The sequence below is a fragment of the Paroedura picta genome, chromosome 3, assembly GCF_049243985.1.
Source record: "Paroedura picta isolate Pp20150507F chromosome 3, Ppicta_v3.0, whole genome shotgun sequence".
NCBI classification, from domain to species: Eukaryota; Metazoa; Chordata; class Lepidosauria; order Squamata; family Gekkonidae; genus Paroedura; species Paroedura picta.
Window position 1 is genome coordinate 37,973,630 of NC_135371.1, and position 15,539 is coordinate 37,989,168.

The 15,539-nt window shown below is 42.9% G+C and overlaps 1 protein-coding gene across 9 annotated transcripts in view; it reads left to right on the plus strand.

Moving 5' to 3' along the window:
* GRIP2 (glutamate receptor interacting protein 2) overlaps positions 1-15,539 on the plus strand; it is a 496,366-nt gene that overhangs the window by 364,686 nt on the left and 116,141 nt on the right. The window contains exon 1 of one of the 9 annotated variants that reach the window (XM_077325338.1): positions 13,299-13,535. The exons of the other annotated variants lie outside the window; for them this stretch is intronic. Coding sequence (XP_077181453.1) covers positions 13,451-13,535 — 85 coding nt within the window. The 5' untranslated portion in view covers positions 13,299-13,450. Of the gene's footprint in view, positions 1-13,298; positions 13,536-15,539 lie in introns of those variants that run through there. 9 annotated transcript variants of the gene reach the window in all.

Sequence of the window (15,539 nt, forward strand, 5' to 3'; positions counted from 1 at the left end):
CTTGAAGAAAAGGTTCATAGAATCAGAGTTGGAAGGGATCTCCAGGGTCATCCAGTCCAACCCCTTGCACAATGCAGGAACTCAGAAATACCTGCCTACCCATTGTGACCCCAATTTCATGCTTGTGATCCCCCCTACCAAAAATCTCCAGAATACAGCATGGCCTAGAGGAAATTCACCTACCACTCCACAGTGGTGATCAGCAATTCCCTGGGTATGCAAGGAAGGGCCACAAGAGACAAGCACTTAGCACATCCCTTCCTGCCCACCCACTCACAATCTGCCTAAGTTCATAAAATGAGCATTTCTGTCAGATGACTATCTGGCCTCTCCTTAAAAATTTCCAAAGAACCCACCACCTCCCAAGAAAACCTGTTCTACTGAGGAACCACACTAACTGTCAGGAACTTCTTCCGGATGTTTAGCCAAAAATAATTTTGAATTAATTTCAACCCATTAGTTCTGGTCCGACCCTCTGGGTCAACAGAAAACAACTCTGCTGTCTTCTATATGACAGCTCTTCAGGTTGATTGAAGCAGAACAATATTAAAATGATACAGGTTCTTTATAGCAAGCTGTACTTAAAAGGATAATAAGAGATGCAGAATTAGATCCTCGAGCTTTTCAATTTCAAGTCAAAGGACTGGTCCACCTAGGTTCAGGGGCTTTACGCACCGGGATCTTTGTTGCAAATTGGTCACTGAATGAAAAATCGCCATTTAAAGTAGTGGAATTCGTCGTTATGCATACCTGCCTTTGTAGTGGAATCCAGTTGCGTTTTGTAGCGTTTCCCACAAGCTTCCGGTCTCGGCAGAAATCGCTAGAAAGGAAGCGCTATTGCCAAGCTCGTCCCGCCCCTGGCCGTCAAGCAGCCAATGGGCAGCCGTTAGCATGCTCCCAAACAGCCCCTTTCCCTTTAAGAAAGGTTTTTTTTAATATAAAAAACACACCCATAGCAACGAATCTGTGTAGATTCGTTGCAACGGAGAGACCCATCCAGCTGCCTGGTGTGTTTGAGCTGTCGTTTGATCGTTTGATCGTTGCCACCCTTCCTCTGAGTGAAACCCCCCCCCTCTCGCGGGCCCGATTTTCGGCTGAATTAATGTGTAAAAAATAAAGGGACTTTATTTCAGCAAACGGGCTTTTCTGTGGTTTGTGCTTAGTGACTAAAGGGGAAGGACTGAAGCCAGGAAAGCCTATAAACAGAAGAGGCTCGCTGGTGCGTTTATCCCCGCTCGCTCGGAGAAAAAAAAATGGCGATCGCTTCGCTGGAAGATCAGAGAAGACAGCCAGGGGGAGGGACTTTGTAGAAACCGCAACAATGTTAACGCACAGGTCTTTTTCACTACTGTTGCAGATTGGTTGCAGGAGTGTATCGCTTTCCGGAGGGTGAATCCACTTTTGGGGATTTCCCTGAAAGCGCTACAAGGAAGCGCTTTTTGCAGATTGGTTTCAGGTGTGTGGCAGATTGTCGGCGACGTCGTGCGTTATGGCAAATCAATAGCGTTTTCAATTAGTAACCATTGTGCGATTTTGAAGGCGTGCAAAAAGCCCCTGAGGGCTTTTTTCAGTTTTTTTTTTCAGTTTTTTCCTCCCTGCTATTCGATATCTGTGAGACCCCTGAACAAATACATATATCCACTCAGAATGGGATGACATCAATAGGCTGATTGCCCTCTGTTCTATGTCACCTTGCCTAAATTGTCAGAGACAAGGTACCTCTGTGTTGAGCCAGTGCCTCAACATGGTAGTGAAATGACTGAGGGAGAATTAACTGAATCCAGATAAGATGGTGCTGGCTGGTAAGATATCTGCATTGTACAGGGTGGTTTTCCTCACTATTGATAAGATGCAAATTTCATCAGACTGCGTTAAAAGGCTTGGAGTCCTAAGAGATCCAGGTCTGTTTTTAGAACAATAGGTAAATATTAGAGTGCAAATTTATTTTTTACAGCTGCATTTAATTTGGAAGTTAACCCAGTTTCTTTAGTCATCTGGTCTGCCAAAACTGATCAATGTTATGGTAACCATCAGGCAACATTGCTGAAATATTCAACGGGGGTGCCCTTGAAGACTGAGGAACTTCAGGTAATGTAAAATGTAGTAGCCTGTCATCAGAGACCATCCATTGGGACTGAATTACATTCGTTCTTAAGTCTCTTCATTGGCTGCCTGTTTTTGGGTCCAATTTAACATACTGATGCTCACCTTTGAAACTTTTCATGACCTGGGTTCAAATACTTGAAGCACCATCACCATCATTGTTTCTAGATGTCCACGGACTACAACTCTATGAGCCCTTGCCAGCACATGCTAGCAAGGGGCGCACTGGAATTGAAGTCTGTAGACATCCGAAGAGCCACAGTTTGGCCAACCTGCAGCAACAACAGAAGGCCCAAGCCACAGTATTCTCAAAAGAAAGGGCTATAATGGGAATTTTGGCTTTTCTGCCTTTTCCAGGGCCTGGGGTGTGGGGGGTTAAGTTACAGCCTCCAAATTTTCAGGGTAGCTCCGGGAGCCTCTTCCCTGACTCGCCTCCAACTTTCAGAATGATTGGTCCAAAGGGTCCACTTCTAGGTGCTCCCGAAGAGGGTGCCCCCATCCCTCCATTATATCCAATGGAGAGTCCGTCCCTTAGGATAGCGATCCCCAACCTGTAGGCCGCGGACCACATGTGGTCCTTCGACTAATTGGAGGTGGGCCCCAAAGGACGCCTTCTCCCCCCCGGCCCTTTACTTCATCCCCCCCCCCCCGGCCCCTTACAACACACTTCAGGTGTCATTGTCTCCCATCACTCCCAGATCTCGTTGCAGAGAAACCAGCTCAGGGTTCCCATTGATTTGTCATTGTCATGAGTTAAAATTTCCATGAAAATAAAATGTTCCTTATGTTCATTGTTGTGGCGTGTCTGTATCTTATTTTGAAGGGATGTTTAAACATTACCATAGTGATCAGAGAGCATTAGGGCAGTGGTTGAGAATAGAGGAGTAAACTACCCCCCCCCCACCGTGCCTCAGTAAAAGGCGTTGAGTGGTCCCTGGCGTTGAGTGGTCCCCAGTGATAAAAAGGTTGGGGACCACTGCCTTAGGATATAATGGAGGGATGGGGGCACCCTCTTTGGGAACCCCTAGAAGTGGATCCCTTGGACCAATCATTCTGATATCAACATTTATTTAAGGTCATTCAGCCCACAATTAAAATACAGGCAATTAAAAACTAAGACAATTTAAAAAGAGAAAATATACTAATAGTACTACAAAATTTTAAAAAGATCTGACAACATACAAACTTTAAGATTTTACATTCAATATTTAAAACATAGTTTAAGTTGCCAGTGACAAATGGCTCTTCGTACTTTCGAAATTGGATCAGAGAGAAATTTTCTGGTCCACATACATAGTCTGCAATTTCATGGCGGCGGTACAAAATTTAGCTGTGCAGAAAGTTATTTGCCTGTCTTCATCTTGAAGCAGCACCTTGACTTTCTCCTTTGGGGAAGATCTTGGGTGGGTGTTCAAAATTGGCTGAATAAAGTTACATCTGATGGTATCATAAATGGGGCAATACAGAAGCACATGTTCGTCTGACTCTATCCATCCGATGGCTCAAGGACAGAGTCGCTGAGCAAGGGTTTTTTTTTAAATGCCCCTCCAACACAGCTGTAGGTTGAGCTGAACATCTCATTCTGAAATTTGGAGGGGAGCCTCCTAAAGTTTCCCTGAAATTTTGAAGGCTGTACCTCACCCCCCCCCCCCAAGACCCCAGGCGGAAAGGCGGAAAAGCCAACATTTCCATTTTAGTCAATGGAGGAAGGGGACTGGTTGCCTGAATTGATTGACAGGCTGAAGTGCAATGTGTATAAGGTGCGTTGTTCTCTTCCACCATTTCCAGCAGCAGTTGTGCAGGGTGACATACGCAAAATGGCAGCAGACAAAGGTGAGACAGCAAAAAGGTGATGAGGAGTTGGGAAGCAAGATAAAATTTAGCGTTTTGCCATTCAGCTGGCTGAACACTATTTTTACTAATGTGCAGAAATGCCGCTTGAATTGAGGTGGGCTCTGGCTTATTTATGTAATCACTTAATAGATCATGGTTGCTTTTTGTTAGCAGCTATGGATCTATGTAGACATGTTAAATAAGATGTACAGGAATACAGCTCATCTAGAATTATGAAATTTGGATTTATTCAAAATGTTAAAATTATTCAGCTGAACCTTCAAACTTTAAGTTCCAACAATGAGACATAAATGGAAAACTATGAACAGCAGCTATTTTAGCTTTACATAAATATGTTAGATTAAGTTAGTGGTTAATTTGACTGGACAGGATGGGCAGTAGTGAAGGATTTAAATAATCTGTTTTAAGAGCAGTGACTAAAATAGTATTCAAACAAATTTATCTGGGGCAGCATTCCAAACTCGTTTTTTGCTTTCAACTGGGCCAGTACTCTCAGGTCCTATAAAGTTATACTGCTTAGTTGAGCCTTCACCCCCAAGTCCCAGGGTCCTCTAACTCTGTTGGACTATTTCTTACATTCAGATGACTTCCCCAGCCTAGCCAAGACTGTACAGCACTATATGCTATAACTGCTTCAAGAAATGTTGATTTTTACATTGCTTTAACACTACCCAGAAGAGCCTCTTGTGGCGCAGAGTGGTAAGGCAGCGACATGCTGTCTGAAGCTGTCTGCCCATGAGGTTGGGAGTTCGATCCCAGCAGCCGGCTCAAGGTTGACTCAGCCTTCCATCCTTCCGAGGTCGGTAAAATGAGTACCCAGCTTGCTGGGGGGTAGCCGCCTCGAGCCTTCGGGGGGAGGCGGGGTATAAATATAAATATAATAATAATAATAATAATAATAAACGGTAATGACTGGGGAAGGCACTGGCAAACCACCCTGTTTTGAATCTGCCATGAAAACGCTAGAGGGCATCACCCCAAAGATCAGACATGACCCAGTGCTTGCACAGGGGATACCTTTACCTTTACCTAACTCTATCCAAAGGAGAGTTAAAGGAGTCTCAGAGTGGCTTACATTCACCTTTCCTTTCCTCTCCCCACAATAGACACCCTGCGAGGGAAGTGAGGCTGAGAGAGCCCTGATATTACTGCTCGGTCAGAGCAACTTTATCAGTGCTGTGGCAAGCCCAAGGTTGCATGTGCGATCTGGTTGCATGTGGGAGAGCACGGAATCAAACCTGGCTCGCCAGATTAGAAGTCAGCACTCCTAACCACTATACTAAGCTGGGTCTCCACTACACCACACTACATCAAGCTGGAGCAAATCATGTACCTGATTTCTTTGTGTTGCCGGTTGCCTTAGAGTCCATCAGTGTTGAGCAGTGGAGTAATATGTAGTTCAGCCCTCTTGTCTCAATCTCAAATTGCGATGAAATTTTGTCAACTAGAAGGGTACGTATGGACCAGTTCAAATTATTTTGGTATCGTCCATCACTGTGAATACAAGCAAAATATTTTTATGTCTTAGAGTCATAGTGACCTTCAGCACTTTCTGAACAGCACATTCATATATTAATGCTTGCCATAGAATTTTCACATCACTTTAGATGGGGAGGATATTTGAGATGTAGAATATTGAGAAATTTTAAAACCATGAAAGGGTCCTGGCCCTTACCTGGTGGAATGAGCTCCTGGACGAGCTGAGGGCCCTGTCAGAGCACTCTGAGTTCTGCAGGGCCTGGAAAACAGAGCTCTCCCACCAGGCTTTTGGTTGAGGCTGAGTGGAAAGCCACAGGGTATGTGATCAGGTTCCCCCCCCCCCCCACCCGCTCCTGTGGTGTTAGACCATATCGGGAGAAGTCTATCAACTTAGTTGCCAACCTAATTTCATGTCATCTGCACCAAGACCGATGGCCCGGAGGATGAGGAGGGACTTTTTTGGGGGTCATAATGGAAACCATAATCCTGTATGCTGTTAGGGTTCGGTTTTATATTGTTACTAGAAATTAAGCCCGCTGTAGAAGAAATACAGGCCCATTCTGCATATATTGGATAATGCACATTCAGCGTGCATTAGAAACCACAAAAGCACATCAAAAGTGCAGAAAATAATACAAATTTTCCCTCCTCTGCATTCAGATTTCTGTAGGGAAAAAATGAAATAGGGATCACAGAGGTTCTCCCCACCCCCGACTTTGCATGTCCAGGGGCTATTCCTTGTTGTTGTTGTTATGTGCGAAGTCGTGTCCGACCCATCGCGACCCCATGGACAATGATCCTCCAGGCCTTCCTGTCCTCTACCATTCCCCAGAGTCCATTTAAGTTTGCACCGACTGCTTCAGTGACTCCATCCAGCCACCTCATTCTCTGTCGTCCCCTTCTTCTTTTGCCCTCGATCGCTCCCAGCATTAGGCTCTTCTCCAGGGAGTCCTTCCTTCTCATGAGGTGGCCAAAGTATTTGAGTTTCATCTTCAGGATCTGGCCTTCTAAAGAGCAGTCAGGGTTGATCTCCTCTAGGACTGACCGGTTTGTTCGCCTTGCAGTCCAAGGGACTCGCAAGAGTCTTCTCCAGCACCAGAGTTCAAAAGCCTCAATTCTTTCACGCTCGGCCTTCCTTATGGTCCAACTTTCGCAGCCATACATTGCAACTGGGAAGACCATAGCCTTGACTAAACGCACTTTTGTTGGCAGGGTGATGTCTCTGCTTTTTAGGATGCTGTCTAGATTTGCCATAGCTTTCCTCCCCAGGAGCAAGCGTCTTTTAATTTCTTTGCTGCAGTCCCCATCTGCAGTGATCTTGGAGCCCAGGAAAATAAAATCTGTCACTATCTCCATTTCTTCCCCATCTATTTGCCAGGAATTGAGCGGGCTGGATGCCATGATCTTTGTTTTCTTGATGTTGAGTTTCAAGCCAACTTTTGCACTCTCCTCCTTCACCCGCATCAACAGGCTCTTTAGTTCCTCTTCACTTTCTGCCATTAGAGTGGTATCATCTGCATATCTGAGGTTGTTGATATTTCTCCCTGCAATCTTGATCCCAATTTGTGACTCCTCTAATCCCGCATTTCTCATGATGTACTCTGCATACAAGTTAAATAGGCAAGGCGACAGTATACAGCCTTGCCGAACTCCTTTCTCAATTTTGAACCAGTCAGTGATTCCATGTTCAGTTCTCACTGTTGCTTCTTGACCTGCATATAAATTTCTCAAGAGACAAATAAGATGCTCTGGTATTCCCATCTCTTTAAGAACTTGCCACAATTTGTTGTGCTCCACACAATCAAAGGCTTTAGCATAGTCAATGAAGCAGAAGTAGACATTCTTCTGGTACTCCCTAGCTTTCTCCATGATCCAGCGTATGTTGGCAATTTGATCTCTAGTTCCTCTGCCTCTTCGAAATCCTGCCTCTGGAAGTTCTCGGTCCACATATTGCTGGAGCCTAGCTTGTAGGATTTTGAGCATAACTTTGCTAGCATGAGAAATTAGTGCAATGGTGCGGTAGTTTGAACATTCTTTGGCATTGCCCTTCTTTGGGATTGGAATGTAAACTGACCTTTTCCAATCCTGTGGCCATTGTTGAGTTTTCCAAATTTGCTGGCATATTGAGTGTAGCACTTTTACTGCATCGTCCTTTAAGATTTTGAATAGTTCAACTGGAATGCTGTCACCACCACTAGCTTTATTGTTGCTCAGACTTCCTAAGGCCCATTTGACTTCACATTCCAGGATGTCTGGCTCCAGGTCAGTAACTACCCCACTGTGGTCATCAGGTATGTTAAGCTCGCTCTTGTATAGTTGTTCTGTATAATTTTGCCACCTTTGTTTAATGTCTTCTGCTTCTGTGAGGTCCCTACCATTTTGGTCCCTTATCATACCCAACTTTGCATGAAACGTTCTCTTCATATCTCCAATTTTCTTGAAAAGATCTCTGGTCCTCCCCATTCTATTGTTTTCTTCTATTTGTTTGCACTGTTCATTTAAGAAGGAATTCTTATCTCTTCTAGCTTTTCTCTGGAATTCTGCATTCAATTGGGTGTATCTTTCTCTTTCTCCCTTGCCTTTCACTTCCCTTCTCTCCTTAGCTATTTGTAAAGCTTCCTCCGACAGCCATTTTGATTTCTTGCATTTCTTTTTCTTTGGGATGGTTTTAGTTGCTACCTCTTGTACAATGTTGCGAACCTCCGTCCATAGTTCTTCAGGTACTCTGTCTATCAGATCTAATTCCTTAAATCTATTTGTCACCTCTACTGTGTATTCGTCGGGGATATGATTTAGTTCATACCTGAGTGGCCTAGTGCTTTTCCCTACTTTCTTCAATTTAAGCCTAAATTTTGCAACAAGAAGCTCATGATCTGAGCCACAATCAGCTCCTGGTCTTGTTTTTATTGACTGGATAGAACTTTTCCATCTTTGGCTGCAGAGCACATAGTCAATCTGATTTCTGTGTTGACCGTCTGGTGATGTCCATGTGTAGAGTCGTCTCTTGGGTTATTCCTATTTAGTTGTAAATTCTAAATTAGTTGTAAATTAGTTGTAAATTTAGTTGTAAATTCTAAATTAGTAAGGTTCCAAGTGGCAAACATGCATGTGACAACAAGCCCACAAGTTAGCCATTCTGAAATATGTATAACTGAATAGAATTAATTAATATACTCAAGACTGCAACTGTGGTATTATGTAGTTAACTTTTTATATCAAATTGACTTGATGGCCAGTGAACAATCATAGAATCATAGAGTTGGAAGGTACCTCCAGGGTCATATAGTCCAAGCCCTGCACAATCCACATAAACCCCAATTTCATGCCCAAGTGATCCCCCACACCAAAAATCTCCAGAATCCAGCTTGTCATGGAGGAAATTCATCTACCATACCCACAGTGGCAATCAGCAGTGCCCTGGGTATGCAAGGAAGGGCCACAAGAGACAAACACTGACACAATTAGGTACTGGCTGCCTTCAGACACAATGTTATCAAGTAACTGATTTCCAATACAACTTTCCCCCTTTGCCTTTCTGGTGACCTGCAATGACTTGTGTTTGCATTTTCTTCTCTTCCACTATTTCCGCTTTCCTGAAAGCCTCCATAGACAATCTCTTTTTTTTGTTTCCTTCTCTCCTTCCCACTCACCAGCCAACCTATGTTCATTCCCCCTCACACACACACACATCACATCACCTTTTCCCTCCTCCTCTCTCCTTGTCAACCTCTCTCTGGGAAATCTGACCAAATAGCACTGTGCTTGCTGAGGCACCAGGACTAATATCAGGTGCCTCACTTTCCCCTGTATCTCTCTGCACATTGTTCTCCCTTTCATTCTTCCTGCCAGTCTCTGTATCCTCACTAGTCCCTGTTTCCTTTTCCTTCTACTCACTAACCAACCAACCTTATATCTGCTGCTAAGGTACAGGTATCCCCTGTGCAAGCACTGAGTCATGTCTGACCCTTGGGGTGACGCCCTCTAGCGTTTTCATGGCAGACTCAATATAGGGTGGTTTGCCAGTGCATTCCCCAGTCATTACCGTTTACCCCCCAGCAAGCTGGGTACTTATTTTACCGACCTCGGAAGGATGGAAGGCTGAGTCAACCTTGAGCCGGCTGCTGGTATTGAACTCCCAGCCTCATGGGCAGAGCTTTCAAACTGCATGTCTGCTACCTTACCACTGTGCGCCACAAAAGGCTCATATATTGATTATTTACTTAATTTATATGCTGTTTTTCTTCTAGTGGGGGCCAAAGCTTACAGCATTGTCCTTGCCGCCATTTTATCCTCCCTGTAATCCTCTGAGGTAAATTAGGCTGAGATACAACAAAACAAAATCAGAGTCCAGTGGCACCTTTAAGACCAACAAAGATTTATTGAATGCAAGCTCTCTTCCTCAGACTGGAAAGCTCACACCTTGAATAAATCTTTGTTGTTCTTAAAGGTGCCACTGGACTCTGATTTTGTTTTGTTGTGCTGCTTTAGACCAACATGGCTACCCACTTGAATCTCTAGGCTGAGATAGTGACTGCTCCAAGATCTTCCAGTGAGCTTCCACAGCACAATGGAGATTTGAACCTTGGTCTCCCAGATCCGAATCTGAAAAACTGATCACTACACCAAGATGACCAGGTTGTCCCACTTTTGGAGGGACATCTGGGGGTACCTGGCAAATTGTACTTATGTTGAAATTTATATATATATATATATATATATTATAATACTAATCACAATACTAATTTTGCGTTCTATGCGTTCTTATGAAACTTTTTGTTGCTCCATATAGACCAAATTTTTAATCAAGAACCCCCCCCCCCAGTCAATGGTGTCCCACTTTACCAATGTTAAAATCTGGTCACCTTACACTACACTACTCTACACTGACTTTCCTGGGGTGGCTGATGTTGAATAGTAGCAAGCAGCTGGGCCTGGGTGAATCATGCAAATAGTGTGGTTGCTTCTGGGATTGCCTTGATTGTGTCTTCTCCTAAAGGCCAAAACAGCCTTGGAAAGGGTGATGCCCCCTCCCTTTTACTGGCAGGAACTATAGATGTGATTGCTTAGCTATGACTACTGAGAACATCTGTTTCTTAAAGTTTACATGCACTCCTTTATCATTTGGGAGAGTTAGGGTTCACTTCTAGATTTTCTCAGGTTTATAGGAAGAGCTGTTTTTTTCTGGATGGGACCACGCTGCAAATTAGATATACTGATACTGATAGGTCTAACAGGACAGTGAAGAAAGCTGATTCCTCTGGAATGTGTGTTGGAGGAGAGTTTTACAGATAGTGGACTGCCAAAAAGACAAAAAAGTGGGTTCCACATTAAATTGAGCCTGAACTCTGCAGAAAAGAGAATGACTCCACTGAGTCCGTTGTACTTTGATAAGACAAGAGTCAATGGAAAAGAAAATAAGGTTAGGAAAAGTTGAAAGCAGCAGGAAAAGAGGAAGACCCAACATAAGATGGATTGAGGCAATCAAAGAAGCCAGGGCCCTCAATTTGTGAGGCCGGTACAAGGCTGGTAACACAATAGAACGTTTGGAGGTCATTAATAAATAGGGTGTTGACAGACACACAGGGCTAGCAAGCGTCCTTGTCAAGCTGCTGTGAGCTGTAAAAAGCTTGTTCTGGTAAACGATACAGCAAGTGGAAGATTTCAGCAGGATAATTTAATCTCTATCTTATTCAAGAGTTAATCTTTGTTTCTTTCAGATTGGTTCGCCATGCTTAGTTAAACTCTCGCAGCGCATAAGCAAGTCTCAACAGAAAGTAAAATTTCTATGAATTCTCTTGGGAGAACTATATTATGCCAGTAGCACATTTATATTCAGAAGTGCTACTGGAATAAAACAAAAGGTATTCTGCTACATATGAGAAGCAGCTCTTTTCCCTTCAGTGTTTCTAGTTTCATCAGCTAGGAGTTTTATGAATATCAGCTGCCCCTGCCTCGTAATATGGACTATATTATATACTCTGTTGGACAAATGACTTTTAACTATATTTGGATGAGGTTAAGCTCTTCAAGAGAACAAGTGAACAGATGGGGGAGCTCTTAGACCTGGCCTTGTTGATGGATAAATTAGGCCATTGGTATTATTATTATTATTATTATTATTATTATTATTATTATTATTATTATTATTATTATTATTATTATTATTATTATTATTATTCAGAGGGCCTTCTTTCAATAGCATTTAGCTTATACAGTCACCCCGTACGTCAACTGAGCCAATCTAGCCATGCTGATCTATACAGTTCTAACAACTAGGTTGAACTTATTGTCCTGAAAGGGGGGCTGCCTTTGAACATGTCTTGGAAAATGCAGTTGATACAAAGGCATGTCTGGGGTCAGCCTCTGGAAACTAGGGATGCCTTGCATCTTCCCATGAATGAGTTCACCAGGTGAATTTACCACAACCAAAGGGAGCCACTCTGGATTAATTCATGATGTAGTAAACCGCTTCTATTTCCTTGCAAACTTGCAGCCGAGGACAGTGGACCTGCTCTCTCTATTGCACATAAAACTAGGAACGGATCATGAAAATCAATGGAATGGGTAAAACACAGTGTGTGAAAGTAGAATGAGGTACGATCCTCCTTTGTAGCCGTAAGACTCATTGAATAAAATGGATATTTCTGAATAAATTGGCATAGGACTGCATTCTCAATTGTCAGGGTCTGGGCTGACAGCGCCCAGACTAGAATCATGATCCCTGGATTTGAAATTAATGCTTTTGAGTGTTGTTTTGGCCATCCATGCCCCATGCAAGTCTACTTCAATGCAAGTCCCCTTCAGTGGGCTTGCTTGCAGGAAGGACTCCATGTTTGTTCTACTTATAGAGATTGTATTGGGCTCGCTCCCAAGTTTTTCTTGAGAATAATTTTATTGCTTTTATGTCTTTGGATGTATTTTAGCTGTTTTTGTTTTGCTGTGTGTTGGGGGATTGATATTAATAGTTTAAAAATGTGTTTTGATTATATGTGTTTTAAATTGTTAGTTAGCTTGGTGGCCCATGCAAGGGCTAAAAGGCAGGATAAAAGTCTTGTAAATAAACAAATGCTGGGTTGCAAGTTCTCTTTTATTCCAGGAAGAAGGTCCACATTCTTATTCTGCTTCCTGAGGCTATTATTAGAGTCATTCCTAAAGTTTTGAGAATTGTTTTCAAGTAAGCATGCATAGACTTGCAGTGTGCAACTTTAATTGGCAAGGTTTCCTAGTATTTTGTGTGAAAACAAAATTTAAGAACCGAGAGACGGCTAACTAAGTGGTATAACCTATTCGTTGGAGGGTTGTTCTCCTGTCCTCTTATTCCAACCAAGGAATATGGGGCTGTGGGTGGGATCTATCTAGTGGTGGTTTGACCTCCCAATCCACCTTAAACCCCATTTTCTTAGTCTCCTGGTTTTGTGAGTAGTTGTAACAGTTCTGCAGAGGTTTTTTTTATCAAAACAGCTAAGTTCCAAACAATAAAACCAAGATGGCAAGTTATAGTCAGAAATCATTAATGAGAAAAAAAAGGTAGAATCAATTTTTAAAGGAATTTATTTGGGGGGATAGAATAAGGGTAATTGCAGAGAAAATCAGTGTGTCTGTTCAGAGTAGTGGCATCAGGATGTAAGAGACGATATGCATGCCTGAAAGTTGAGCATGTGTAAGTGCTGTTGTGTAGCCACTCCATCTCTGCAGCAAATTCCAATGATGAGTCAGTAAATCAATGACATATTCACACCTGATGATTATGAGGCAGTGAGTTCAAGCATCCCCACTTAGAAGGTAGAATTCCAGTGCTGCCTCTGATGAAGTAGCGACCTGTTTGCTAGTAATTACCCTCAAAGCCCTTTGTGACCTAGGGCTCTCATTATGTTTCAGCCTGCTTTCCCCTGCTATGCTTGTTCATGCCAGCTACATTCTTCAGACAGCCATCTTCTTTGTGGTATCCCCTCTTAGGATTGTCTGTAAAACAAAAATTTAGTTCCAGACTGTTCTTGTAGTCCAGTCCTTTGGAATGACCTACCAAAGTGGTTGTGGAGGGTACCTTCACTTAGGAAGACGTGCAAGACGATTGTATTTCAGAGAGCATTTAATGAAAGGTACATTGTTTGGGTGGATTTGGCTGCATTTTTAAGTCTGTGTTTTTTAACATGTGTTTTTATTTTGTTAATAGATTATTGTGTTTTATGTTCTTGCAGTGTTTTGGAATTCATTTTATTCATTTATTGCTTGTGGTCAAGTTGCCGCTGACCTATGGCATTTCCTTAGGGTTTTCAAGGCAGGAGATATTGAGAGGTGGTTTGACATTGCTTTCCTCTGTGTAACAACCCTGGCATTCTTTGGTGGTGACCCATCCAGCTACTGAACTGGGCCAACTTTACCTAGCTTCTGAGATCTGACAAGATTCATTATTGTAATTATTGATATTGTTTTGTTCCTCCAGTTAGCCACCTTGGCCAGATTTTGAGTGGGGTGTGGAAATACTCTAAATAGTATCAAGATTTAGAAATATTCTAAGTAAGCATCAAGATCAGTATAAACAACTCAGAACCCAATGAAACAATGGCTAAAAAACTAACTTAGGCCAACAGTATCCCCTGCATCCAATTGACCTGGGAATAAAGCAGGGGTAAGCAGTCTGAAACAAATAGAACTCGTTGCTTGGTGCTAAGTGAAAAGGAAATGGAAAGGTCATTGAGAAGGTCTGCCCCTTGTAGACCGTCATCTCACTTCTGAAAATGGGGAACATGGAGAACTGCCTGTAATGAAAAATGTAGTGCCTAGGCAGGGTTATATGCAAGCAAAGTTACAAGTTTGAACATGCTGGATTCAAATGCTAAATGCAAGTAGGTCTGAATGCATTATATAAAGTGGTGAGATAAATGAATGTTTTCTCTCAAAGCCCAGGATCAAATAAAAACAAATGGCTACTTTTCTCTCTGTGGTTTACATCTACCTGTGTGCTGATTAATAGCTCTAGCAGTACAGTATCTAGAAAGAGATTCCCCAGTGAAATGTTTTTATTCTTGGTCATTTTTCACAATATTAGTGTTGCTCCAGTTGGATAAGTTGCATTTCAGTCAGATTTTTATTGTAACTGATTTTTTTGCAGTCTTTCTTTAGATAAGTCATTCTTTTCTGAATCTGTGCTTACATCCATCCTATGCATTAGGCATCTATTGCATTAATGATGAACAGCCTGAGAATGGCAAGATTAAATTGATGGAAGGGGCGAGAGCTTCTCAGACTTCTTTATTGTTACAGTTTAGATATTTTCTTCCTAATCTATCCAGTGGGTGTGCCTCTCCTACCAGACAGGGATTTCCAACCAGGTGTCTGCAGCCTTTCCCCTTCTGCCTTAATGGACTCAGCCACAAGCTAGGGAACTTGCTCCCCTTCCCTGCCTCAAACATGAGTGAGCTCTCTCATGGTTTCTGTGCCGGGGAGTGGGTGGGGCATGCACGTCTATTGCCACTTTAAATTACCTCCTGTCATGACCCCCCCTCCCCGTACACCTCAAGTCTGCCTGTTAATGTGGGTGTTGATGTCACTTCCAGTGACATGTCACTTCTGGGGCGTGGCAAGAAGGCACTGCCTGCTAACATCACTTCTGGGGCCCTGAAAAATTATTTCAGGGGCTCTTCCATGGTCAAAAGATTGGAAAATGCTGCACTAGACATTCATTTGTGGGATTCATTTAAAGGATTACATATCAAAAATATGTGAGTGCCATAATCAGGCAATAGATTCCTGAATTACACAAGAGACTACATTTATTGGGGTTTTACATGTGAATGCCAATTTCAGCTGTAATGTCTCTTTGTAGATAACAGATAGAATAAGTGTGCCAGGTGATGATCAGGCCTAGACAGTTTCAGTTTCCACACACAGGGTAGGATCAGTCTGTGGAAGGTGATCACCTATGGTTGTCATCTCCAGTTCTGGAGCATTTTATTCCTGTCATTGTATTGCATCCACATAGCTATGTGGATGAGTAGGCTGCAGAAGAGAGAGGATGGGGGCACAGTTACTCCCTCCTGCCTCTTCCATTAGCGGGGCTTGTCGTATAAGAGGAAGTAAGGAGTGGTTTCATCCTCTTTCCA